This window comes from Oncorhynchus nerka, linkage group LG9a (genome assembly GCF_034236695.1).
Source record: "Oncorhynchus nerka isolate Pitt River linkage group LG9a, Oner_Uvic_2.0, whole genome shotgun sequence".
NCBI lineage: Eukaryota > Metazoa > Chordata > Actinopteri > Salmoniformes > Salmonidae > Oncorhynchus > Oncorhynchus nerka.
This window is the reverse complement of record NC_088404.1, coordinates 55,409,978-55,435,246: the sequence shown is the minus strand read 5'-3', so window position 1 is coordinate 55,435,246 and position 25,269 is coordinate 55,409,978. Positions and strand designations below refer to the sequence as shown.

The following is a 25,269-nucleotide window of genomic DNA, read 5'->3' as shown; positions in this document are numbered from 1 at the left end:
TGCTTGTCTTTTCCTCCTGCTTGTGACTAGCTGGATTCAAACCCTGGGTTTAAACAAGACTGTGTTAGGCCGCTGAGCTAAAGCCTAGGCATTATAACCCAGGGAACCAACACAATTCTTCCGGTGTCAGGCAAGGTTACTCATCACGCAAGTGTGGTTCACCGACCACATCCATTATACGTGGGAAGGGGTGAGGTTATCATAAGTCTGTGTTGTCAATGTTAAGCTGCAGTGAGTGATGCTGTGCCAGTAGTTGTCAGTCTGTGTCCTAGCTCCACTATGTGCCAGGGTGTGATTGAGACTGGGTTTATTATTGTGGGCAGACTGTCTGTCTTCTAATATTACTGAGAGGAATATTAAGAATTTGCCTCATCATTTTTTCTTTCTCTCTCAACCATTTATATACTATTTGACATTAAACCAACCCACTAGGCACAGATTTATTTATTTTACAAGGCAAGACAGTTAAGAACAAATTCTTATTTTCAATGACAACCTAGGAACAGTGGGTTAACTACCTTGTTCATGGGGCAGAACGACAGATTTGTACCTTGTCAGCTCAGGGAATTGATCTTACTACCTTTCGGTTACTATTCCAACGCTCTAACCACTAGGCTACACTGTCAGTTCAACATCTAGTTTTAATTCACATTTGGTTGAGCTGTCAACGAACGTGAATTCAACAGGTAATCCACCAAAAATGTCATCTTGTCATTGGATTTGGCTAAATTAAATTGATGACTTGGTGCAAATCCAATCAGATTGACGTAGAAACAACTTTAATTCACCCAGTTTTTGCCCAGTGGGAAGTGTCTTGTGAAAATACTACTGAAAGACAATTATTTACTTCCACCTGGGGCTGTATAATATTCTATATTACAAAAGTAATATTACAAAGCAAAGCTACCATTCAAATGTCTTCAAATCATTGCATCACATTGTGGCACCCAAGCAGCATCTAGAAAAGTATGGAATTATAAGAATGAAAAATGACAGACAATCTCAGATGGCCCCTGAAGAATTCTTTAAAAAGTATAAACACTTCTAAGAGCCAGAGAGGATCATCCAAGTGTCTGACTGTTAAGTAGAAAAACGGCCTTGTATTGAAACGTTTGCTATGTGGGAGTTGAGCCATGACTTTTGAGACTTTCTCAGGTCCAATGTCTGGTCTGGTCTGGATCTTACTGAGGTTTCCCCACTGTGCCAAGTCCCTGAGACAGCTCAGATAAATGCAGTTCCTCCACAAACAGAAGCAAATTCCATTCAGCCATTAACAAAGTAATGCAACCTCAGGGCACTCACTAACTACAAATCATCTTCTTTTCCCCAATGTTTATTTTCCCAGGTAGCCAAACTGATCAGAACTGGCTTTGTTGGCACCCGTGCAAGACAGTCTCACAGCTCACTGTGTTTTTAAACACACTGGTCATTTGTACATCTGGGTGGGTAGAGTAAGGAATCTCACTCCATAGTATATCGGGGGCAGATGTCTGTATCTCTTCTCCTTTTAAGGGACTCATAGCTCACATAGTTCCTAACTAGACTCGGCTACAACAGCTCTGCTGCCAGCCATTCTTACCAGGGGCAGGAAAACTTCCGATCTGTCCTTCTGCATACACATTTATTCTGATTGTTATTGCATACTACTTTATTTAAATGACTTGTTATTGATTTTGGATTATTATTGATCTTGATATTTGGACTGCATTATTATGGGAGCTTTAGTTTAAGTAAGCATTTCATCGCATCGTCTACACCTGTTGTAACTGGTGTACGCAACTAATAAACTTTGATTTGATTTCTGTGCTAAAGGCTCACTTCTGAGAAATCTTTGCGTTCCCATTTTAGGTGTTGAAATACTCAGCTTGTCACACTGTGAGGCAAAGAGGCCCAAAAGGTGGGCCAGTTATCATGATGCGATATGTTCCTCTAAGCTTGATGAATTCAGGACAACTCCCAGAGTTCTGAATGTGTCAAATATACTTTTCTTGAGTAACAGACTAATATTATTGTGTTGTTCCTGACAGAGGAGGAGAAGGAGCTCTGCATCTGATTTAAGTATGATGACATTTAAAGCTATTTCTCTCCCTCCCTCCCTCCCTTTCTCTCCCTCCTTTAAGAGTTCCCAACAGCCTCAATATCTGTCACTCCCCTGAGTGATCGTTTTTTTCCTTCTATAAATTCAGACAGCAAGCTGACAACATTGCCCAACTCAGTGCCACGTGCCTTTTCTGCAATTACTTTTGTTTGTAGATTCTATTTTGTGCTATCGTTAAGAACCTACTCTGTTTTATATACATTTCCAAGTATCGCCAGGACAACACTCAATTACTCTGGTCCATATAGTCTCACTGGACCAATCAACATCGTATTCTCGTTCGAGAATGTTAGAGGACTTGAAAAGTCAAGTGCAATAAGGAGATCCACGTAAGGAGTGAAGAGGGAGAGGGGGATTTAAAGGAAGTCAGATCAACTTCACCCCCTTTCTGTTTTATCCAAGAGGACGTTCTTCTCATCTGCTACATCTATTTCTACTGTTCACCATTTCCTGCAGAAGAAAATAAACTTAAAAGACCATGTGACATCATTTTAATACTCCTTTTTAGGAGTGTTTTTGCTACATCAAGAAAAAGAGTTTCCCTCCCATTTCTGTCTTTCAAGTAACCTTTCCTGATAAACATTTAAATTGAAACCAGAGGGAGCTGCTCCTGTCCCAATGTGTGGCGTGTGCTTGTCAAGAGCTGAGAGAACATAGTAAAGAGAGGAGAGGAAAGGAGGGAGGAGAGGAGAGGAGGAGAAGCAATCTCTCCACTGAAGGGTCTGTTCTTTGATCAACTTTCATAGGGGTTTTTGTCCTCCAGTGTATTCTCTCCCACTCTCTTTAATGACTGTGGGTATGCGTGCCTCTTGGCTGATCATTACCACATGTTAATCGGGAGTCCACTGATTACCAGAAGTCAGGTCTAATCCTGTCACAAATACACAAATCTAAAGTATCACATACAGGATGTTACAGCTACTACAAGATGCCACTACCATCGGATCCACATGTAACACCAGGGATGATAAACAGGCTGAGACCTTGTAACAACAATTGTGACAAGGCACACCCTTGTCATTAAACTACCGGTCATTTTTCAATTAGTTTATTTCTATGTTATGACCTGGCTCAAAGGCTATACCGAATCAAGTGTAATGTAAGAACAATATTGTTACATAGGATATACTCGTAATAATCATGTAACTACCCAGGAGCAAGCGACTTAAGGTAAAGTGAAATCTAGTTGGGCGTAACCTTGTAATGTGGCAACCGTTGCAGGCAATAGGCTAACCAGGAGAAATGAAAAGACAGGAGACCTTTAGGTTTAACCCTTTAGGTTGCATCGTATTTGCCATCTTAGACAAACAGTAATGAGGACGCAGTCGGTGGTTGCAGAGCCGCTGGGAAAAAAGGTGGTGAGACAGCATTTGCCCCAGTACTTTTCAATCTGGTGTGGCACCGCCAGGACCCAGGACCGAGTTTGGGAAGTCCTGGCCAGCTTTTTTTTTTTTGCTATCTAACATTAGCTAGCTAGGTTTATGCGGTCATGCAGCCAACAAATAATGTTAATCATTTAGACTCACCGAATAAATGTGTTTGGCACAGGATAAAGAAGATGAAACGATCTGCTTCTGCTACCCAGGGCCAAGGGATACTAAAGTTCCTGAAAAGGTTAGTCAGCCAGTTAGTCCAGTAATGTTGGCATATTACTTCATTTCCACTGTTGTTGATTATTCACAAGTGTTTGTGGCACAAATTTCACTGTCTTTAAAGTAAAAAACCTACAGATTCCACCACAGAGCAGTTTACACAGACAATATGAACACGTTTGTCCAACCATAACAAATGAATGGCTAATGCATAAAAAGCGGAATGATGGATTCTAGCATCACCATAACTTTCACAAATACAGAGACAGGCAGTCATCATGGCATCAGTATTTTTGGACTAGCTAGTGTATAGTGACACCTACTGATATGAACTGGTAATGTAGGTTTGGTTAGAATAGAGTGGAATAGAACGAGTGACACTCAATCAAATCTACTTCATGAAAAGAGGGATATTGTTATTACTGAAAATCTTGAAAGTAGTTGTTTTAATGATTGAATATATATGGCAATCAGTTCCTACAGTGAGCACCAGGGAACCAACCTCTGATGAGCCAGATGGAGACCAGGACAACAACACAAGGTTAGTGGTTTTATGAATTACACATAAAAACAACTTTGTTACAAAGTCTACTGTGTATACTTTAGTGTTAAATGTAATCCTGCCTTGTTACAAATTCTACTGTGTATAGTGTTAAATGTAACCCTGCATTACATAAAGGTTACAGAACAAATAATTGCAGATCACTGTAATCCGATGAACAAATAATAGGTTTTATGACAAAATTAAAACAATTTTCTACATTGAAACGTGTCTTTTTTATTTTTCAAATTCCACTGCTTAACTTTGTGTGTGTATAGAGTGAAATTAATATTTAAAGACATTTAACCATTCTTTGCGTAACACTCAGCCCTGCTATAGTAATTCATTAAACTACAGAGTATGTTGTCCATTGAAGTTGTTGTCTCTGGCTCTTTTGAAATCAGATTCAGAATTAATAATAAAGGTTTGTGGTAGTTTGAAGGGTTGGATCCACCTTAGGCCAGGAGTGTTTCCAATCCATATGACCCGACAAGAAAAACCTCTGCCCTATAGTTATAGCAAAGATGAAAAGGGAAGCTATCTATAATAATAACATTTTATCATAGCCTATGATTAGGGCCCAGAGTTTTACCTGACCAGGTCATGAGATCAGGAAAAACTCTGGGCCCCAGAAAAGACACATATGAAATTTGCCACACCACTTCTGAACCTGTGGTGCCACCTCATGGGAGGCTTGCAAAGAGTTATGGGATATTAAAATCCTGTTGTCTTAAGTTGTGTTCCCCTGCTCAGATGTTGCATGCATCAGCCAATGGTTGCATGCCACATCATCGACTGTGTCATCAAATTACAGATTGCTATAACATATGATGTGGTCAGCTGATACATAAAAAACCTATCCAGTGGTTGTAAGATCTGGCAGGCATTAACAATGTCCGAGCAGAGGAACTTTGCATGTAAAATCAATTTATTCAATCATTAGAACAACTACTTTCAACATTTGTATTGAAAATTACATTTTGGTCATTTAGCAGATGCTCTTATCCAGAGCAACTAGGATTAAGTGCCTCAACAGAATTTTCACCTAGTTGACTCAGGGATTCAAATCAGCAACTTTTCAGTTACTGGCGCAACGCTCTTAACTGCTAGGCTACCTGCTAGACTTAAAACTGACAACAAGAAGCCCGAACAGATATAACATTTTACTAAAACATAAAAATGTCAAACCTTTCTTACATTTTGTATAAGATCACATATATCTCTATTATGTGTGGGAATACTTTGGAATAGATTTCCAAAGTTAAAATCACATGGAGCTGATTGGCTGTTGTTTTTAGTCTTTTATGTCCAAAAATGTTTGCTCAGAAAACTTGAGGGGCCAAATGAAATTGCTGGCCTGCGGGCCAGTTGGGGAACCCTGCTCTATTCTAACAAATCTGCATTACCAGTTCATATCAGTAGGTGTCACTATGCACTAGCTAGTCGAAAAAGACTGATGCCATGATGACTGCCTGTCTCAGTGTTTGTTAAATTAAGGTGGTGCTAGAATCCATCAATTCTTTCTTTATGCGTTAGCCATCCATCTGTTATGGTTGGACAAATGTGTTAATATTGTCTGTGTAGACTGCTCTGTGGTATTTTTAAAATTATTTTTACTTTAAAGACAGAAGTTTGTGACACAAACATTTGTGAATAATCAACAGCAGTGGAAATAAAGTAATATGCCAACATTACTGTACTAACAAACTGGGTGACTAACCTTTTCAGGACCTTCAGTATCCCTTGGCCTTGGGTAGCAGCAGATCGTTTATTTAGTGAGTCTAAATTATTCATGTTAGCTGCTGGCTGCATGATTACATCAACCTAGCTAGCTAAGGTTAATTAGATAGTTTTCTAGCTAGGCTACTAAAGCTAATGTTAGCAGTTTCGTTAGCTAGCTAAGATTGGATCATAGATGCCATAAAGAGGTCAATGGAACTAGTCAAAAACAATGGAAAGGCCCTGATCCCCGTGATTCGCTGGAGAAGGAAACTGAGATTTCGAGGAAAAGATCAGGGTGGCTTGCGAGGATCAGGCGACAAGTGGCTAATCTGCCCTTGCCTTCCGTTCTGCTAGCTAACGTTCAATCGCTGGAAAATAAATGGGACGAACTGAAAGCACGTATATCCTACCAACGGGACAGTAAAAACTGTAATATCTTGTGTTTCACCGAGTCGTGGCTGAACGACGACATTAACGGGTTGCATCACTGCCAGGTATGGCAACTGCTCCGATACCTCAGAGGGTAGTGCGTACGGCATAGTACATCACTGGGGCCAAGCTTCCTGCCATCCAAGACATCTATACCAGGAGGTGTCAGAGGAAGGCCCTAAAAATGGTCAAAGTCTCCAGCCACCTTAGTCATAGACTGTTCTCTCTGCTACCGCACAGCAAGTGGTACCAGAGCGCCAAATATAGGTCCAAGAGGCTTCTACTCTCATCACTTTAATAACCCCCTGCATGTACATAATATCCTCGACACCGATGTCCCCGCACATTGACACATTGACTCTGAACTGGTACCCCGGGATGTAGCCCCGCTATTGTTATTTACTGCTGCTCTTTAATTATTTGTTTTTCTTCTCTCTTACTTTTTTGTTCTTTTTCTTGTTGGTATTTTCTTAACTGCATTGTTGGTTAAGGGCTTGTAAAGTAAGCATTTCACTGTAAGATCTGTTGTATTCGGAGTATGTGAGAAATAAAATTTGATTTGATCCAGCATCCTTCATCTATCCCCCACAGTCGGTGTTCCATTGACCTCTTTACCGCATGTATTAATCTACCTAGTTTTAGAGGACGACTAAACTGCTTTTATTAAATTGCTTTTACTGACACATACCTTGTTTCCATTCAAATTTGTGTTCGCTCTCTTGTGAGGCAAACAACCAGGTAGGCAGGAGAGGAGGATGAGCGAAGAAAGAAACCAAGTGCAGAATCAAACAAAAATGTGCTGGTGCAACCAAACATAGTTGTTGATAGGCGTGGTTGATGAGGGTCTGTACACTGTAGCTAGGAGACCACTGTGACTGACTTCACGAGACAAAACAAAGGCAAACGGGCTGAAATTGGGTGAGGTACTATGTCAACTTTTCCAATAACAGAGGCCTGCTTTTTTAACATTGAACAGTTTTTCTATGACATTAACTTATGAATATGTCTGGTAAACCCATTCAGTGCAGCTGCTTTCAAAGAGTTCACGTTTTCCTACGCCTCTGCACGAATTTGTTTATTTTCAAACAGTGCCGCATTGTCTTAAACTGCTGACTCCAAAAACTCCAAAAACATCATTTGTACAGAAGTAGCTAGTTATGCTAACGTTAGCTAGCTAACCAGAAGAATGTTTACAATACCATGGCTAACTTCCCACAATGACTTTAATCAGAACATGAACATGCATTTAGCCAGCTACTGTTTTTGTTGTACTTCTCTGGTCAAAAGATTTAAGCAAAATGATCCCAATTGTAGTAGTAGCAGCTTGTGACAAGTTTATGTTGAAGTACATGGATAAGTAGCCTAGGCAAGATCTCACAGCGATATTACATTTGACATAAACTCAGACCTGGCTGACCTGTTGTTATTGTCTTCTGTGGAATTCAGAACATGGTTGGACAAGTATAAAGCGCTTTGTATCCATAGAGCCACTTATTTGTTTCCCAATCATAAATTGGGAGAACACTCATTTAGAATGCCTGAAGATTCAACAGTACTTGTGTATGTGTGTGTGTGTGTTTATGCACGCGCGTGTTCAACTTCAAGAACATAATAGCTGCATGTTAGTGACTTTTGTGTTGTTTATGGTGAAAATGCCATTAAAAAACATTCCGATGCAGATTATGTTGTGTTTTTTTCCCCCTGACAATCAAAACATAATATTGCAAATAACTCAGTACACTGCTTTTTAAAACAGATTTAAAAAAAAAATTTAGGGCCAAATTTGAACAAATTCTTAAATCGTGATTAACTAAAGCCATTAACTCTATTAATTGTTTTAATCGTTTGACAGCCCTAGTTTGAATACGAATCTTTGTCAAATCCATTAAAGAAAAGTCAAACTGAAGGATTTTCTCTTGTCTCCTTATTTCTCCTGGTTATGCTATTGTCTGCAAAGGTTGTTACATTGGAACTACCAAGTCATTAACAATGTCACTTCACTTCACATTAAGTTGCTTCTCCTGGGCAAGTACATTGTAAATATATGTATATCTTTTGTACCAACATTGTAATTACAACTAAGTTGGTTGTCAAAGATTTGCTACATTGTGAGCACAATGTAACTAAATTGGTTATACCTCAAGTTCGCCTGGTTGTTATCCCCAACTGGGTTTCACTTTACATTAAGTTTCCTACTACTGGGTAGGTACATGATAATTACAAGTATATCCTATGTAAGTATATCTGGCAAGTAGCCTGGTGGTTAGAGCGTTGGACTAGTAACCGAAAGGTTGCAAGATTGAATCCCCAAGCTGACGAGGTAGAAATCTGTCATTCTCCCCCTGAACGCCCGCTGTTCCTAGGCTGTCATTGAAAATAAGAATTTGTTCTTAACTGACTTACCTAGCTACATAAAGGTAAACATTTTTTATTAACTCCCTAGCTTTTGAGCCAGGTCATAATATAGAAGTAAACTAATTGAAAATAAGGTCCTAGCCTATCTATCAATCCTGGTATTATTATGTGGATTCAATAGTAGTGGCACCTTGTAGTTATGTGTAACAAGGTCGGATTTTGGTTGGAGTCAGTGGCGAATTTAAGTATAGGCGATATGGGCAAGGGGGCGACGCACCAAAACATTTGGAATGGTGACAATTCCGCAATCAGTTTTCTATTGCTCATTTGCACGTCACATCAGTGATATCATGTCACCGTGTGGGACTGTGGGTCAATTAACTATGTCGGAGTGGGCACCCTGATTCTAGTTTGTAAGCTATGCAGGCTACTGCCTGGGAAGGTCTCCTATTCAGAAATACAAGATGGGGAGGGGAGAAGGGTAGGCTGACCTCAGGTCTCCCCACTGGAAACCTGAGGTAGGGGGAGCGGGGTAATCTATTACATAACGCACCTCGAACTTTGTACAGTACTAATACAATTAGTAAAATCAGTCACATTGCGAAATGCTACCAAATAAACCACAATTCATTCATAACACTGTGAATATATAGTTTCACAGACATATTATATAGTTTCACAGACATATTGTGGCATTTTTTTCTGGTTTGTGCGAAATCATTAAGAATAATATAAAACTAGTCTGCACACCACCAAGGTGAATTGGTTTAGTTTTGACTCTTGGTTGACAGTGTTGGGGGATGGGTCATTACCCATCAAGTCAAGACTAAACCAATTGACGCGTGAGTACCAAATCAGCACAAATTTGTTTCCATTTGTCTTTGTTACTTCTTTTTGATATCAAGCGTGTAATTACACAACATTAGTTACATAGTGGAACAAGAAAATGTTTCATAACATCAGTAGTTACACATGTGGACTAACCTTCAGGAAGTGAATGTGCAATTGCACATTTCGTGTTCCACATGTGTAATACTTGAGAGCTACACAACCTTATTACCATGTAATTACTTAGGGACATCTATGTAACTACTATTATTACTACAGTTATTACTGGGTAGTTACATATTAATAGGAGCAACTTATTGTAACGTGTTACTGGTAAGTTTGCTCCTCTCACTGTGCAAGTGATTGGTAAGCCCGTCGAGTGTGGGATGCAACGCAATAGTGATGTAATCACATTCATTCAGTGTACTTAATCTTTTAAATGCTTATACAATGTTTTGTGTGTGTTTCTAGGCCTTCGGCACTGCTTCAATTTTGACACAAAGAATTACAAGATCATTGAAGGCTCCAAAGAGGCCCAGTTTGGGTACACAGTGCAGCAGCATGAGGCAGGAGGACGGAAGTGGTAAGACACAGTCTTTCTATTTTCTCTCGCTCACATTTCCACTCTAAATCACTATCACTATCACTTCCGCCCCCACTCACTACCTCCCCACTTCCAATCACTGTAAAATGAAAAGAAAATGTTGATTTCATCTCACCCAAAGATTTGGACATGGTCGGAAAGCATTTCAGAAAGGCTTTCGACAACGTTATTTCTCTTCCCAGCAAGCAAAGTTAAGTTGAAAGGATGTCTACAAGATGTATTTTCCAGGCGTTAAAGTTAAGTTCATTTTAGGTTCTGAATGAAAGGTGAAAATAGTGTTTTCCTGATGTTTAAAACACGTATTTTGAGGTCCGCCCAAAACAAGAAAAAATGTGTTTGGTCCGGACCAGACCAAATCTTCAGCACAGTGGAGTACAGTATAGTATGATACAGGACAGAGTGTTATTCAGTAGAGTACAGTGGAGTACAGTATAGTATGATACAGGACAGAGTGTTATTCAGTAGAGTACAGTGGAGTACAGTATAGTATGATACAGGACAGAGTGTTATTCAGTAGAGTACAGTGGAGTACAGTATAGTATGATACAGGACAGAGTGTTATTCAGTAGAGTACAGTGGAGTACAGTATAGTATGATACAGGACATAGTGTTATTCAGTAGAGTACAGTGGAGTACAGTATAGTATGATACAGGACAGAGTGTTATTCAGTAGAGCACAGTGGAGTACAGTATAGTATGATACAGGACAGAGTGTTATTCAGTAGAGCACAGTGGAGTACAGTATAGTATGATACAGGACAGAGTGTTATTCAGTAGAGTACAGTTGAGTACAGTGTAGTACGGTACAATACAGTAAAGTTGAATTCAGAAGAGAAAAGTACAGTAGAGTACAATAGTTTCATTCAGTACACTACAGTTGAATTCATTATAGTAGACTACATTAGAGTAAACCATACTTTACTTTTCTTTATTGTAATGTCCCGTATTCTGCTGTCCTCCACATTACTGTACTGTGCTGTTCAAACTTGTGAAACATAGACGTCTATGCTTGGTTCAGATTTGGTCAGGACCGGACCAAATCTGAACCTATCATAGACATCTATGTTTGCGCCAAAACAAGGCAGGACAGGACCAAATCTGAACCAAACATAGATGTTGAAATCAAGGCCGGTCCAGACTGCACCAAAAAAAGTCTGTCCTTGCTTAGTGGGTTTATACCTCTTCCAGAAAGCATAGTGCTCAAGGGATATAAATACTTTCTGATTACTTTCTGATTCATTGACACGCAATGAGAGGTCATTGCGTGTCAATGAATCAGTATGTATTTATACCCCTTGACCTTTTCCACATTTTGTCGTGTTACAGCCTGAAATCAAAATGGATGAAATATGTTTCCCTCACCAATCTACAGTACCCCATAATGACAATGTAAAAACATGCTTTTATTTTTTATATATTTCTTATTATTTAATAGGAAATACAGAACATCTTATTTAGATAAGTATTCACAACCCTGAGTCAATACATTAGAATATGTTAGAATCACCTTTGGCAGTGATTTCTGCTGTGAGTCTATAAATGGTAAGTTTCTAAGAGCTTTGCACACCTGGATTGTACAATATTTGCACAAGACTGTAACTAGGCCACTCAGAAACATTCAATGTTGTCTTGGTAAGCAACTCCAGTCTATATTTGGTCTAGTGTTTTAGGTTATTGTCCTGCTGAAAGGTGAATTTGTCCCTCATTGTTTGTTGGAAAGCAGAATGAACCAGGTTTTCCTCTAGGATTTTGCCTGTGCTTAGCTCTATTCCGTTCCTTTTTATACTAAAAAACTCCTTAGTCATTGCCGATGACAAGTATACCCTAACATGATGTAGCCATCACTATGCTTGAAAATATGAAGGGTGTTACTCAGTGATGTGTTGTGTTGGATTTGCCCCAAACACAACACTTTGTATTCAGGACATAACATTCCTTTCTTTGCCACATTTTTTGCAGTTTTACTTTAGTTCCTTATTGTACAGGCTTCCTGTCATATACTCTGTCATATAGGTTAGTATTGTGGAGTAACTACAATGTTGTACAATCCTCAGTTTTCTCCACATCCATTAAACTTGAACTGTTTTAAAGTCACCATTGGCCTCAGGGTGAAATCTCTGAGAGGTTTACTTCCTCTCCGGCATCTGAGATAGGAAGGATGCCTGTTTCTTTGTAGTGACTGGGTGTATTGATACAAAGTGTAATTCATAACTTCCCCATGATGAAATGGATATTCTATGTCTGCTTTGATATTCTATGTCCCTCCTTTGCGAGGCAATGGCAAGCCTCCCTGGTGTTTGTGGTTGAATCTGTGTTTGAAATTCCCTGCTCGGCTGAGGGACCTTACAGATAATTGTATGTGTGGGGTAACGAGATGAGTTATTCATTCAAAAATCATGTTAAGGTAGGGGGCACTATTTTCACCTCCGGATGAAAAGCGTGCCCAAAGTAAACTGCCTGCTACTCAGGCCGAGAAGCTAGGATATGCATATAATTGGTAGATTTGGATAGAAAACACTCTTTAGTTTCCAAAACTGTTAAAATAATGTCTGCGAAAACCTGAGGAAAATCCATCCAGGAAGTGCCATTATTTTGAAATGGCTGTTTTTTCAATGAAAGCCTATCCACCATTTAAAGGGATAGGACCCAGATTCCGTTCCCTATGGCTTCCAATAGTTGTGAACAGTCTTTAGACATTGTTTCAGGCATTTATTCTGAAAAATGAGGGAGAATGACCACTTTGAATGAGTGGATAGTGGGATGTCCCCAGAGCGACGCTATTGTCCGGTTTAAATATTATCGATTATTTAGGCTAAAAACAACCTGAGGATTGATTATAAACATCGTTTGACATGTTTCTACAAACTTTACCAGTATTATTTGGAATTTTCGTCTGCCTGTTGTGACTGCCTTTGAGCCATTGGATTACTGAACAAAACGCACCAACAAAACTGAGGTTTTTGGATATAAAGAGGGACTTTATTGAACAAAACAGACATTTATTGTGTAACTGGGGGTCTTGTGAGTACAACCATACGAAGATCAAAGGTAAGTGATTCACTTTATTGATATTTCTGACTTTTGTGACTAATCTACTTGGCTGGTCACTGCTCTGCAATTTCACTGGATGCTGGCCAGGTGGGACGATAGCGTCCCGTACCCCCTAGAGAGGTTAAACACTATTATTGTACACAGAGTGAGTCCATGCTATGTATTATGTGACTTGTTAAGCAAATTTGCCATAACAAAAGGGGTAGAATACTTTTTTATTTATTTATTTAAAAAAATTCTAAAACATAATTCCACTTTGACATAATGTGGTATTTTGTGTAGGCCAGTGAAACAAAATCTCAATTTAATCCATTTAAAATTCAGGCTGTAACACAAAATGTGGAAAAAGTCAAGGGATGTGAATACTTTTTTAAAGCACTGTATTTGGATGAAAGAAGAGTACCCCTGGATATCAATGGGATTTTGTTCCTCCCAACAGACTCCATACAGTCATACACATCAGAACAGGAGCTGAGATGTTGCCTGGAGCTGAGATGTTTCCCACTACCCCATAAAGGCTGGCTGAAATAGGCCTGCATCAGGCGTCTTGCCTGTGGTTTGAGAATTATCTGTCAGATAAGACTCAAATAATGATTTCTGATGGCGTCAAATCTAGTTTCCTGGATATTACCAGAGGTGTATCGCAGGGGTCGGTACTGGAACCTGTTCGCTTTACTACTTATGTAAATAGCCTGTTAAATGAACTGCATATTTATTAATTGGATGTTTCTCCCATCATAGGTTCAGGCCTATAAATATCTGGGCATTTGGATTGACAAAGACTTAATGTTTAAAAAAACATATGGATGAGCTAGTTAAAAAGCTAAGATTTAAAGTGGGATAATTAAAAAAAAATAGATATTTCCTCTCCCTAAATATCAGGAAGCAGATTGTCCAGTCGAATTTCCTGCCAGTTCTAGACTATGGTGACACCATTTACCATATTGTAGCAGCCTCTACTCTTAAACCTTTGAATGTATCCTACCATAGCTCCCTTCGCTTTATCACAGGTGACAGTTTAATACTGCATCTTGTATCAAAAGGTTGGCTGGTCCTAGTTAAAGTCCCATAGATCACTTCATTATTGCCTACTACACAAACTTCCAACTGACCTAACTTCGTTGCTAACGTATAAAAGAATGACCTATACCGACCAATTTAGGGAAATGCTAGGGCAGTTTAGGACTCTGGTGTTGAATACATTTTTTGAGGATGGCAGTTGTTTCGATTGATTGTAGTGGTTTATTTGTTGAAATTGTGGTGTTGAGGTTGTGGTGTTGTGGTTATTTTTCTTCTTGTTGTTTTATTTGTCATGTAAATGTTTTCTTCCTGTTTGTTAGAAAATGTTTGTACTCAGGGGACCCTTGTGTATGAAACCCTGATCTCAATTGAGCTACCCTGAATAAATAAAGTGAATTAATAAACAAAAATTAAAAAATAAGTGTAACGTCTCTCTCGTACATTGGAGATTATTTATGGTCATCTTTCGTTGAAATTCTGTTTTCATATTGTAAAAGTGGAAATGTGCAATCCATATGCCTCTAGCTAGCTTTTCCCTGCTTCATCATACACAATGTGCACGTGTACATGCATGCAGGCGCATACACACACACATCCACCCACACACACCACCAATGGGTCTCTATGGCACTGGGTGTTTTGCCAACCTGGACACAGGGATAGGTGTCACATAGTTAACGTAAATCTGTCTCCCTCGATTTAGTATGACATGTTACATTTTGTATGGTATATATTAAATTGTGGATGTCCATCATCCATTTAGTATGAAATGTTAAAAATTGCAAATTCGTACAATATGTTATGAACTCCACATTGTTGTGGCTAAAGTTAGCTAGGCTAGGGGTTAGAGGTTAAGGGTTAGGGTTAGGAGTTTGGGTTAGTGGTTAAGGTAAGGGGAAGGGGTTAGCTAACATGCTAAGTAGTTGCTTAGACATTCGAGTCACGACCAATCTCTCTCCTTTAATTTTTGGCTTAATATGTAAAGTCCCCTGTTTTGTGGACCTGTGTGGTTCTGGTACTTTCACTTAGAAATCGATATGTGGAAACCATAGATCGAAATGACTTGCATTGAGCGGTAGCCCTGATTCTTACGGACACAGGAGTACAATATGTTTGGAAAGTATTCAGAACCCTTGACTTTTTCTACATTTTGTTACGTGACAGCCTTATTCTAAAATGGATTAAATAAAACATTTTCCTCATCAATCTACACACAATACCTCATAATGACAAAGCGAAAACAAACAAGTTTTTATACATTTCTTCAAATGTATAAAAAGTTTAAAAAACAGAAATACCTTAAATTACATAAGTACTCAGACCCTTTGCTATGAGAGCTCAGGTGCATCCTGTTTCCATCGATCATCTTCGCGACTAGCTCTGAGGAAACTTTGCAGTACTTTATTTTTGTATTTTTGTATTATTCTTTACATTATTAGCTCAGGAAATGTTTTGTGTCATTCCATACAGCAGGGAAGAACTATTGGATATCAAAGTGACAGTAACTTACCAGAACAACCAGCATTATGACCAGAAATATGACTTCCCCGAAAGCAGATCCTTTGTTCGCTCTCCCCAGGGCAATTGAACTGATTCCAGAGGCCGGCCTAAAACATCGCTGGCAGAACAGAGGCACTCGGAGCGGCCTGCTGGTTCGACTTAGGAGGCTCGCACACCACCCACCACTTCCAAGTACACTGCTAAAAAAAATAAAGGGAACACTAAATTAACACATCCTAGATCTGAATGAATGAAATATTCTTATTAAATACTTTATTCTTTACATAGTTGAATGTGCTGACAACAAAATGTATCAACCCATGGAGGTCTGGATTTGGAGTCACACTCAAAATTAAAGTGGAAAACCACACTACAGGCTGATCCAACTTTGATGTAATGTCCTTAAAACAAGTCAAAATGAGGCTCAGTAGTGTGTGTGGCCTCCACATGCCTGTATGACCTCACTACAACGCCTGGGCATGCTCCTGATGAGGTGGCGGATGGTCTCCTGAGGGATCTCCTCCCAGACCTGGACTAAAGCATCCGCCAACTCCTGGACAGTCTGTGGTGCAACGTGGAGCGAGACATGATGTCCCAGATGTGCTCAATTGGATTCAGGTCTGGGGAACGGGCGGGTCAGTCCATAGCATCAATGCCTTCCTCTTGCAGGAACTGCTGACACACTCCAGCCACATGCGGCCTAGCATTGTCTTGCATTAGGAGGAACCCAGGGCCAACCACACCAGCATATGGTCTCACAAGGGGTCTGAGGATCTCATCTCGGTACCTAATGGCAGTCAGGCTACCTCTGGTGAGCACATGGAGGGCTGTGCGGCCCCCCAAAGAAACGCCACCCCACACCATGACTGACCCACCGGTCATGCTGGAGGATGTTACAGGCAGCAGAACGTTCTCCACAGCGTCTCCAGACTTTGTCACGTCTGTCACATGTGCTCAGTGTGAACCTGCTTTCATCTGTGAAGAGCACAGTGGCGAATTTGCCAATCTTGGTCTTCTCTGGCAAATGCCAAATGTCCTGCACGGTGTTGGGCTGTAAGCACAACCCCCACCCGTGGATGTCGGGCCCTCATACCACCCTCATAGTCTGTTTCTGACCATTTGAGCAGACACATGCATATTTGTGGCCTGCTGGAGGTCATTTTGCAGGGCTCTGGCAGTGCTCCTCCTGCTCCTCCTTGCACAAAGGCGGAGGTAGCAGTCCTGCTGCTGGGTTGTTGCCCCCCTACGGCCTCCTTCACGTCTCCTGATGTACTGGCCTGTCTCCTGGTAGCGCCTCCATGCTCTGGACACTACGCTGACAGACACAGAAAACCTTCTAGCCACAGTTCGCATTGATGTGCCATCCTGGATGAGCTGCACTACCTGAGCCACTTGTGTGGGTTGTAGACTCCGTCTCATGCTACCACCAGAGTGAAAGCACCGCCAGCATTCAAAAGTGACCAAAACATCAGCCAGGAAGCATAGGAACTGAGAAGTGGTCTGTGGTCACCACCTGCAGAACTTTATTGGGGGTGTCTTGCTAATTGCCTATAATTTCCACCTGTTGTCTATTCCATTTGCACAACAGCATGTGACATTTATTGTCAATCAGTGTTGCTTCCTAAGTGGACAGTTTGATTTCACAGAAGTGTGATTGATTTGAAGTTACATTGTGTAGTTTAAGTGTTCCCTTTATTTTTTTGAGCAGTGTATATTCAGCTCTGGGAAGAGTCTTGGTGGTTCCAAACTTCTTCAATTTAAGAATGATGTTGGAGTTCTTCAATCCTGCAGACAATTTTTGGTACCCTTCCCCAGATCTGTGCAATCAGGGGAGAAGGGCCTTGTTCAGGGAGGTGACCAAGACCCGGATGGTCTCTCTGACAGAGCCCCAGAGTTCCTCTGTGGAGATGGGAGAGCTTTCCAGTAGGACAACCATCTCTGCAGCACTCCACCAATCAGGTCTTTACGGTGGAGTGACCAGACAAATGCCACTCCTCAGTAAAAGGCACATGACAGCCCGCTTGGAGTTTGCCAAAAGGCACCTAAAGGACTCTCAGACCATGAGAAACAAGATTCTCTAGTCTGAAGAAACCAAGATTGAACTCTTTGGCCTGAATGCCAAGCGTCACATCTGGAAGAAACCTGGCACCATCACTACGGTGAAGCATAGTGGTGGCAGCATCATGCTGTGGAGATGTTGTTCAGTGGCAGGGACTGGGAGACTAGTCAGGATTGAGGGAAAGATGATCTGTGTAAATACAGAGATATCCTTGATGAAAACATGCTCCAAAGCGCTCAGGACCTCAGACTGGGGGGAAGGTTCACCTTCAAACTGGATAACGACTAAGCTCAAAGCCAAGAAAATGCAGGAGTGGCTTTGGAACAAGTCTCTGAATGTCCATGAGTGGCCTAGCCATAGCCCGGGCATGAACCCCATCGAACATCTCTGGAGAAACCTGAAAATAGCTGTGCAGCAACGCACTACCGTCTTTCCTATGTAACAAGGCCAAATGTAACATATCATACTAATTTATGTCTCACAGATTTATGTTAAACTGAACAAAATTATAAACGTAACACGCAACAATTTCAACGATTTTACTGAGATACAGTTCATATAACGAAACCAGTCAATTGAAATAAATTCATTAGGCGCTAATCTATGGATTTCACATGGGAGGCCTGGGAGGCCCACCCACTCGGGAACCAGGCCCACCCACTGGGGGAGCCAGGCCCAGCCAATCAGAATGAGTTTTTCCCCACAAAAGGTCTTTATTACATACAGAAATTCTCCTCAGTTCAATCATCTGTCCAGGTGGCTGTCTTAGACGATCCCAGAGGTAAAGAAGCCGGATGTGGAGATCTTGGGCTGGCGTGGTTACACGTGGTCTGCAGTTGTAAGGCCAGTTGGACGTACTGCCAAATCCTCAAAAATGATTATTGGAGGCAGCTTATGATAGAGAAATGAACATTCAATTCTCTGACAACAGCTCTGATGGATATTGCTCACTAACAGGGATGTAAACAATTTTGTCCTCAAAATGAGATACATAAGCTATTTGTGTGTATGGGACATTTCTGGGATTTTTTTATTTCAGCTCATGAAATATGGGACCAACACTTTACATGTTGTGTTTCTATTTTTGTTCATTATATGTTAACTCTTGACGCCAGGCTGAAATTCCTTTCCTCTTAATGTCTGCTGTCAGTGAGGTATGAGTCTAGCCTGATAGAATATCACATCCCTCATCTTTATGGCTCTCAACTGCTGCTACTCTCCACAGGAATGGACTTGAAGTCCTTTACCGAAGTGAGCTTGTGGAAAGGAGCATGAATTAAATCCGTCTCCAGCTGGTTGTTTTTTGTTCAACTATTAATGTGATAAATTATCATTTGTAAACCTAACAGTTTAAAAGCTGCTAGCTTAACTTTTAGTCGGGCGTCTTGGATGAGAGGGTTTTATCGTCAAGATGGCCGAGATTGAGCAACGTTCCAGGTCTTCTTCCTGTTTCCAGACTGGAAGTCTTTCAGCCATGCGGAATATCTTGCGGTTCTTCCAGGATTGCAAAATATTTTGCCCTATGAAGTCACAGGTAAATAAGTGGAAAGTATTTGTGTTTGTCTAGCAACCTGTTCGCAAGCATCCCAGAGGCTTTTGATGACTCTGGAAAGAATGTGTTGTGGTCGTTTATTCCCAAGCCCCCTTCTGTGCATCCCATCACTGGCCGATTAGTAGGGGGAGAAAAACAAACTACACAGTGATACAGGAAGGGGTTGTTACTTCACAAGCAGAGCCTGGGGTGTATTCATTAGTCGGAATCCGTTGCAAAATGTTTTGTCTGTTGCAAAACGTTTTGCAACGGTAACCATTTACTCCAAAAGAAAAACGACTACACCCCAGGCTCTGCTTGTGAAGTAACAACCCCTTCCTTCCCGTATCACTGAGCAGTAAAACGGTAAACGTTTTTGTTGCAAAACGCAACTGAATCTGACTAATGAATATATCCATAGTTTTCTATTTGAACCTGGGACCTTTGTAGAGGCATTGGTGACATGCAAAAAGTATGTGGAGTCAACTGGCACATATTTCTTTTAGGCAGACATTACATTACGGGGCGGCAGGTAGCCTAATGATTAGAGCATTGGAATAGTAACTGAATGGTTGCAAGATCGAATCCCTGAGCTGACAAGGTAAAAATCTGTTGTTCTCCCCCTGAACAAGGCAGTTAACCCACTGTTCCTAGGCTGTCATTGAATATAAGAATTTGTTCATAACAGACTTGCCTAGTTAATTAAAGGTTAAAAAAATATACATGTTTAATGCTTTGAAATGTATTTGGCCCTTATTAAACGGCCCAGAGGAACATATGCAAACTTGTTTCCTCGATATGTACCTCTGGTGAATTTACACCAAGCATCACATTCAAACCTTAATGGCCTCTGGCTTTTATATATGAATAGTTGCCATTCAAATGTGAGGGTGTTGTATATCACAGCCAAATACCATTGGCCGTTAACGCTCTCCTAGTCATCTGTGTTTCCAGCTGTCAGCTCCCACATTCTCTGCTACCTCAGATGAGAAGCCAAAGGGATCAGAGTATTGCGTAATGGGGTCAGACGCCTTTGACCTTTGAGTCAAAGGGAAGGTCACGCTAAGAGGTGGCAGATGTTTGCAGGGCTGCGTGAATCTGTTTGTTTAGTCTGTTTGTTCCTTTGATCTTTGTGTCTGATTTTGGTCTGTGACTTGGCGGGTAGACTGCAAACTACGGGCAGAACTTAACTCGTGCCTACATGTTAGAAAATTATTTCTTAAAACTTTGCTAATGGGAGATTGCCTGCACCTGCGTGTTAAAACAAACTTGCTTGCAACTAAAACCTCACAAGAATAAACCAGCAGAGCGGTAGACTACAAAGCAAGATCAAGGAGTTAGCCAACTAATTTGCAAGAATATTCTGAAATAACTTCAACATTTAAAAAAATATAAGCTTTTAGAAAGATGAACTTTTCCACATTTTGTTACATTACAGCCTTATTCTAAACTGGACAAAATAAATGTTTTCCCTCATCAATCTACAGTACACACAATACCCCCTAATAAGGAAAGGGAAACTTATTTACATAATTATTCAGACCCTTTGCTGTCAGACTGGAAATTGACCTCAGGTATATCTTGTTTCCATTGATCATCCTTGAGAAGTTTCTACGACTTGATTGGAGTCTGCCTGTGGTATTTCAATTGATATGATATGATTTGGAAAGGCACGCACCTGTATATATAAGTTCCCACAGTTGACATTGCATGACAGAGCAAAAACCAAGCCACAAGGTCAAATAAAGTGTACGTAGAGCTCCAAGACAGGATTGTGTTCGAGTCACAGATCTGGGGAAGGGTACCAAAAAATGTCTGCAGCATTGAAGGTCCCCAAGAACACAGTGGCCTCCATCATTCTTAAATGGAAGAAGTTTGGAACCACCAAGACTCTTCCCAGAGCTGGCTGCCCGGCAGAACTGAGCAGTCGGGGGAGAAGGGCCTTCGTCAAGGAGGTGACCAAGAACCCGATGGTCACTCTGACAGAGCTCTAGAGTTCCTCTGTGGAGATGGGAGAACCTTCCAGAAGGACAACCATCTTTGCAGCACTCCACCAATCAGGCCTTTATGGTAGAGTGACCAGATGGAAGCCACTCCTCAATAAAAGGCAGATGGCAGCCTGCATGGAGTTTGCCAAAAGGCACCTAAGGAGTCTCAGACAATTAGAAACAAGATTCTCTAGTCTGATGAAACCAAGATTGAACTATTTGGCCTGATTGCCAAGCATCACGTCTCGAGGAAACCTGGCACCATCCCTACTGTGAAGCAGGACAACGACTCTAAGCACAGGACCAATACAATGCAGGAGTGGCTTCAGGGACAAGTCTCTGAATGTCCTTGAAAGGCCCAGTCGGAGTCCAGACATGAACCCAATTGAACATCTCTGGATAGACCTGAAAATAGCTGTGCAGAGACGCTCCCCATCCAACCTGGCAGAGCTTGTGTGGACCGGCAGAGAAGAATGGGAGAAACTCCTCAAATACAGGTGTGTCAAGCTTGTATCGTCATACCCAAGAAGACTAAAGGCTGTAATCACCCCCAAAGGTGCTTCAAGAAAATACTGAGTAAAGGTTCTGAAAACTCATGTAAATGTTACATTTCAGTTTTTCTTTTGCTTTGCCATTATGGGGTAATGTGTGTAGATTGATGAGGATTTTTTCAAATCCTTTTTAGAATAAGGCTGTAATGTAACAAAATGTGGAAAACGTCAAGGGGTCCTCATACTTTCCGAATGCACTGTATCTATATTTGGCTTTCTTAATGAACCAAACCAGAAATCAACTGTTATTTCTGGTTGTTTGTAAAAGTTAGCTGTCTAACTCATTGATCCTACTTTGTAGCATACCATTCAGTTGAGCTCATGTTGTTAGTGTGTCAAACGAGTCTGACACCAGACAGCTGCGTGTAGGTTCTCTACTCCCGCCTCAAATGAAATATCGACATATCAGGAACATAAATAAATCGCCAGACTGCCTATCAATCTAAAATACTTTTTGTAAGTACAGTTGAAGTCGGACATTTACATAAACCTTAGCCAAATACATTTAACCTCACTTTTTCACAATTCCTGACATTTAATCCTAGTACAAATTCCCTGTCTTCGGTCAGTTAGGATCACCACTTTATTTTAAGAATGTGAAATGTCAGAAAAGTAGTAGAGAGAATGATTTATTTCAGCTTTATTTTCTTTCCTCACATTCCCAGTGGGTCAGAAGTTTACATACACTCAATTAGTATTTGGTAGCATTGTCTTTAAATTGTTTAACTTAGGTCAAACCGAAACGGGTAGCCTTCCACATACTTTCCACAATAAGTTGGGTATATTTTGGCCCATTCCACCTGCCATATCTGGTGTAACTGAGTCAGGTTTGTAGGCGTCCTTGCTCGCACACGCTTTTCCAGATCTGCCCACAAATTTTCTAAAGGATTGAGGTCAGGGCTTTGTGATGGCCAAGCCAATACCTTGACTTTGTTGTCCTTAAGCCATTTTGCCACAACTTTGGAAGCATGCTTGGGGTCATTGTCCATTTGGAAGACCCATTTGCAACCAAGCTTTAACTTCCTGACTGATGTCTTGAGATGTTGCTTCAATATATCCACATACTTTTCCTGCCTCATGATGCCATCTATTTTGTGAAGTGCACCAGTCCCTCCCGCAGCAAAGCACCCCCACAACATGATGCTGCCACCCTCGTGCTTCACGGTTGGGATGGTGTTCTTTGGCTTGCAGGCCTCCATCTTTTTCCTCCAAACATAATGATGGTCATTATGGCCAAAAAGTTATATTTTTGTTTCATCAGACCAGAGGACATTTCTCCAAAAAGTACGATCTTTGTCCCCTTGTGCGGCTGCAAACCGTAGCCTGGGTTTTTATGGCAGTTTAGGCACAGTGGCTTCTTCCTTGCTGAGTGGCCTTTCAGGTTTTGTCGATATAGGACTTGTTTTACTGTGAATATAGATACCTTAGTACCTGTTTCCTCCAGCATCTTCACAAGGTCCTTTGCTGTTGTTCTGGGATTGATTTGCACTTTTTGCACCAAAGTACGTTCATGTCTAGGAGACAGAACGCATCTCCTTCCTGAGCGGTATGATGGCTGCATGGTCCCATGGTGTTTATACTTGAGTACTATTGTTTGTACAGATGAACGTGGTACCAGGCGTTTGGAAATTGCTCCCAAGGATGAACCAGACTTGTGGAGGTCTACAATTATTTTTTCTGAGGTCTTTGCTGATTTATTTAGATTTTGCCATGATGTCAAGCTAAGAGGCACTGAGTTTGAAGGTAGGCCTTGAAATACATCCACAGGTACACCTCCAATTGACTCAAATGATGATCAGAAGCTTCTAAAGCCATGACATAATTTTATGGAATTTTCCAAGCTGTTTAAAGGCACAGTCAACTTCGTGTATGTAAACTTCTGACCCACTGGAATTGTGAAACAGTGAATTATAAGTGAAATAATATGTCGGTAAACAATTGTTGGAAAAATTACTTGTGTCATGCACAAAGTAGATGTCCTAACCGACTTGCCAAAACTATAGTTTGTTAACAAGACATTTGTGGAGTGGCTGAAAAACTAGTTTTAATGACTTCAACCTAAGTGTATGTAAACTTACAACTCTTAAATGACAACATAATTAGAATATCACATTTCAGGTAAGACCCAAATGCATACTGTGTTGAAGTAACATTATTTATTACAGCAACAGGGGCAGGCAAATGACAGGTCAAGACAGGCAGGGGTCGATAATCCAGAGTAGTGAGTCAAAGGTACAGGACTGCAGGCAGGCTCAGGGTCAGGTCAGGCAGAGTTTGGTAATCAAGAGTAGGGGCAAAGGTACAGGATGGCAGGCAGGCTCAGGGTCAGGCAGGCGGGCACAGAGTCAGGACAGGCAAAAGGTCAAAACCAGGAGTGTGAGAAAAAGAGAGACTAGGGAGAGACCAGGGAAAAGCAGGAGTTGGGAATTTACAGGTTGTGAAGTCTTAAATACCAGTTGGATGCATTCACGTGCTTTGAACTCATCGAGAAATGCTGATTAGCTAATGGACGACAACCTGCGTAAACCAGCGACTAAAAGTACAGCTATCATGCTTGTAAATAGATTATAGTGTTCAAAGGACATATTAATACCACAGAGATGTGAACTACTCACACTGCATGAGTGAAACGTAGGGGGGGAATGCGGATTCATTACTGTATACAAAAACACAGACCCATTATGCAGGCTGAGGGTTTGGATGTAGTTTCCCATCACTCCCCAGACCATTTGATCTGAATGTTAAATAAATGAGCAGATTGCTGGTTAGGTCTTCTTTGGTATGGCATCAAACTCCAAGGTGATTCAGGCATTTCCCAAGCACCATTTTGCCCAAGGCCCCATTGAGCACTATTACCCTCTCCTTTTGACACTAATGACTCGGTTCTAACTTTAATAACAGGCTCACCGCTGATTGTTTTAGCAGGTCCTCTGGAAATTGGTTGGAATACCAGTAGATAAGGCCTTCTTGTCTCTGGCTGTCATACTGTAGGTTTAAATACCGCTGAAGTGTGGACTCCAGGAGACTCCATCTTATGTTTGTAATAACGGTAATATTTATAGTAAACGCCTGAGGTTGACAGGGCAAATGGCCTCCACGCCTCTCACAGAATTAGTACTTCACCCCACCGTCCGCTGTCTATTCTCTCTTTTTGACATAGAAAATATTTGCCTACATCCTTTGCTGTTTTAGTCATTCCAGGCTCTATTTCAATTTGTCTTTCCTTGATTCCTTGCATCCTATCTCCTTGCGTCAGTTCAAAACTAATAAAACAGTCTCAGCCACAAGGGCTAACCGCTTTCCAGGCTGTGTTCAACCTGTCAAGGAAACCTTGCTAACTTGGTAGCTAGTTAGCAGCTAGGCTAGCTCCTACGCCAATTAGCTCTTCAAACTGTATGGT

The 25,269-nt window shown here is 40.9% G+C and overlaps 1 protein-coding gene across 2 annotated transcripts in view; it reads left to right on the top strand.

The window, feature by feature from the left end:
• itga11b (integrin, alpha 11b) overlaps nt 1-25,269 on the top strand; it is an 89,376-nt gene that overhangs the window by 21,375 nt on the left and 42,732 nt on the right. Inside the window, exons 2-4 of one of the 2 annotated variants that reach the window (XM_029668653.2) lie at nt 3,647-3,712; nt 4,165-4,231; nt 10,037-10,148. In XM_029668653.2, coding sequence (XP_029524513.2) covers nt 4,198-4,231; nt 10,037-10,148 — 146 coding nt within the window. In that variant the 5' untranslated portion in view covers nt 3,647-3,712; nt 4,165-4,197. The remainder of the gene's footprint in view (nt 1-3,646; nt 3,713-4,164; nt 4,232-10,036; nt 10,149-25,269) is intronic. The other variant, XM_029668652.2, reaches the window with a different exon arrangement.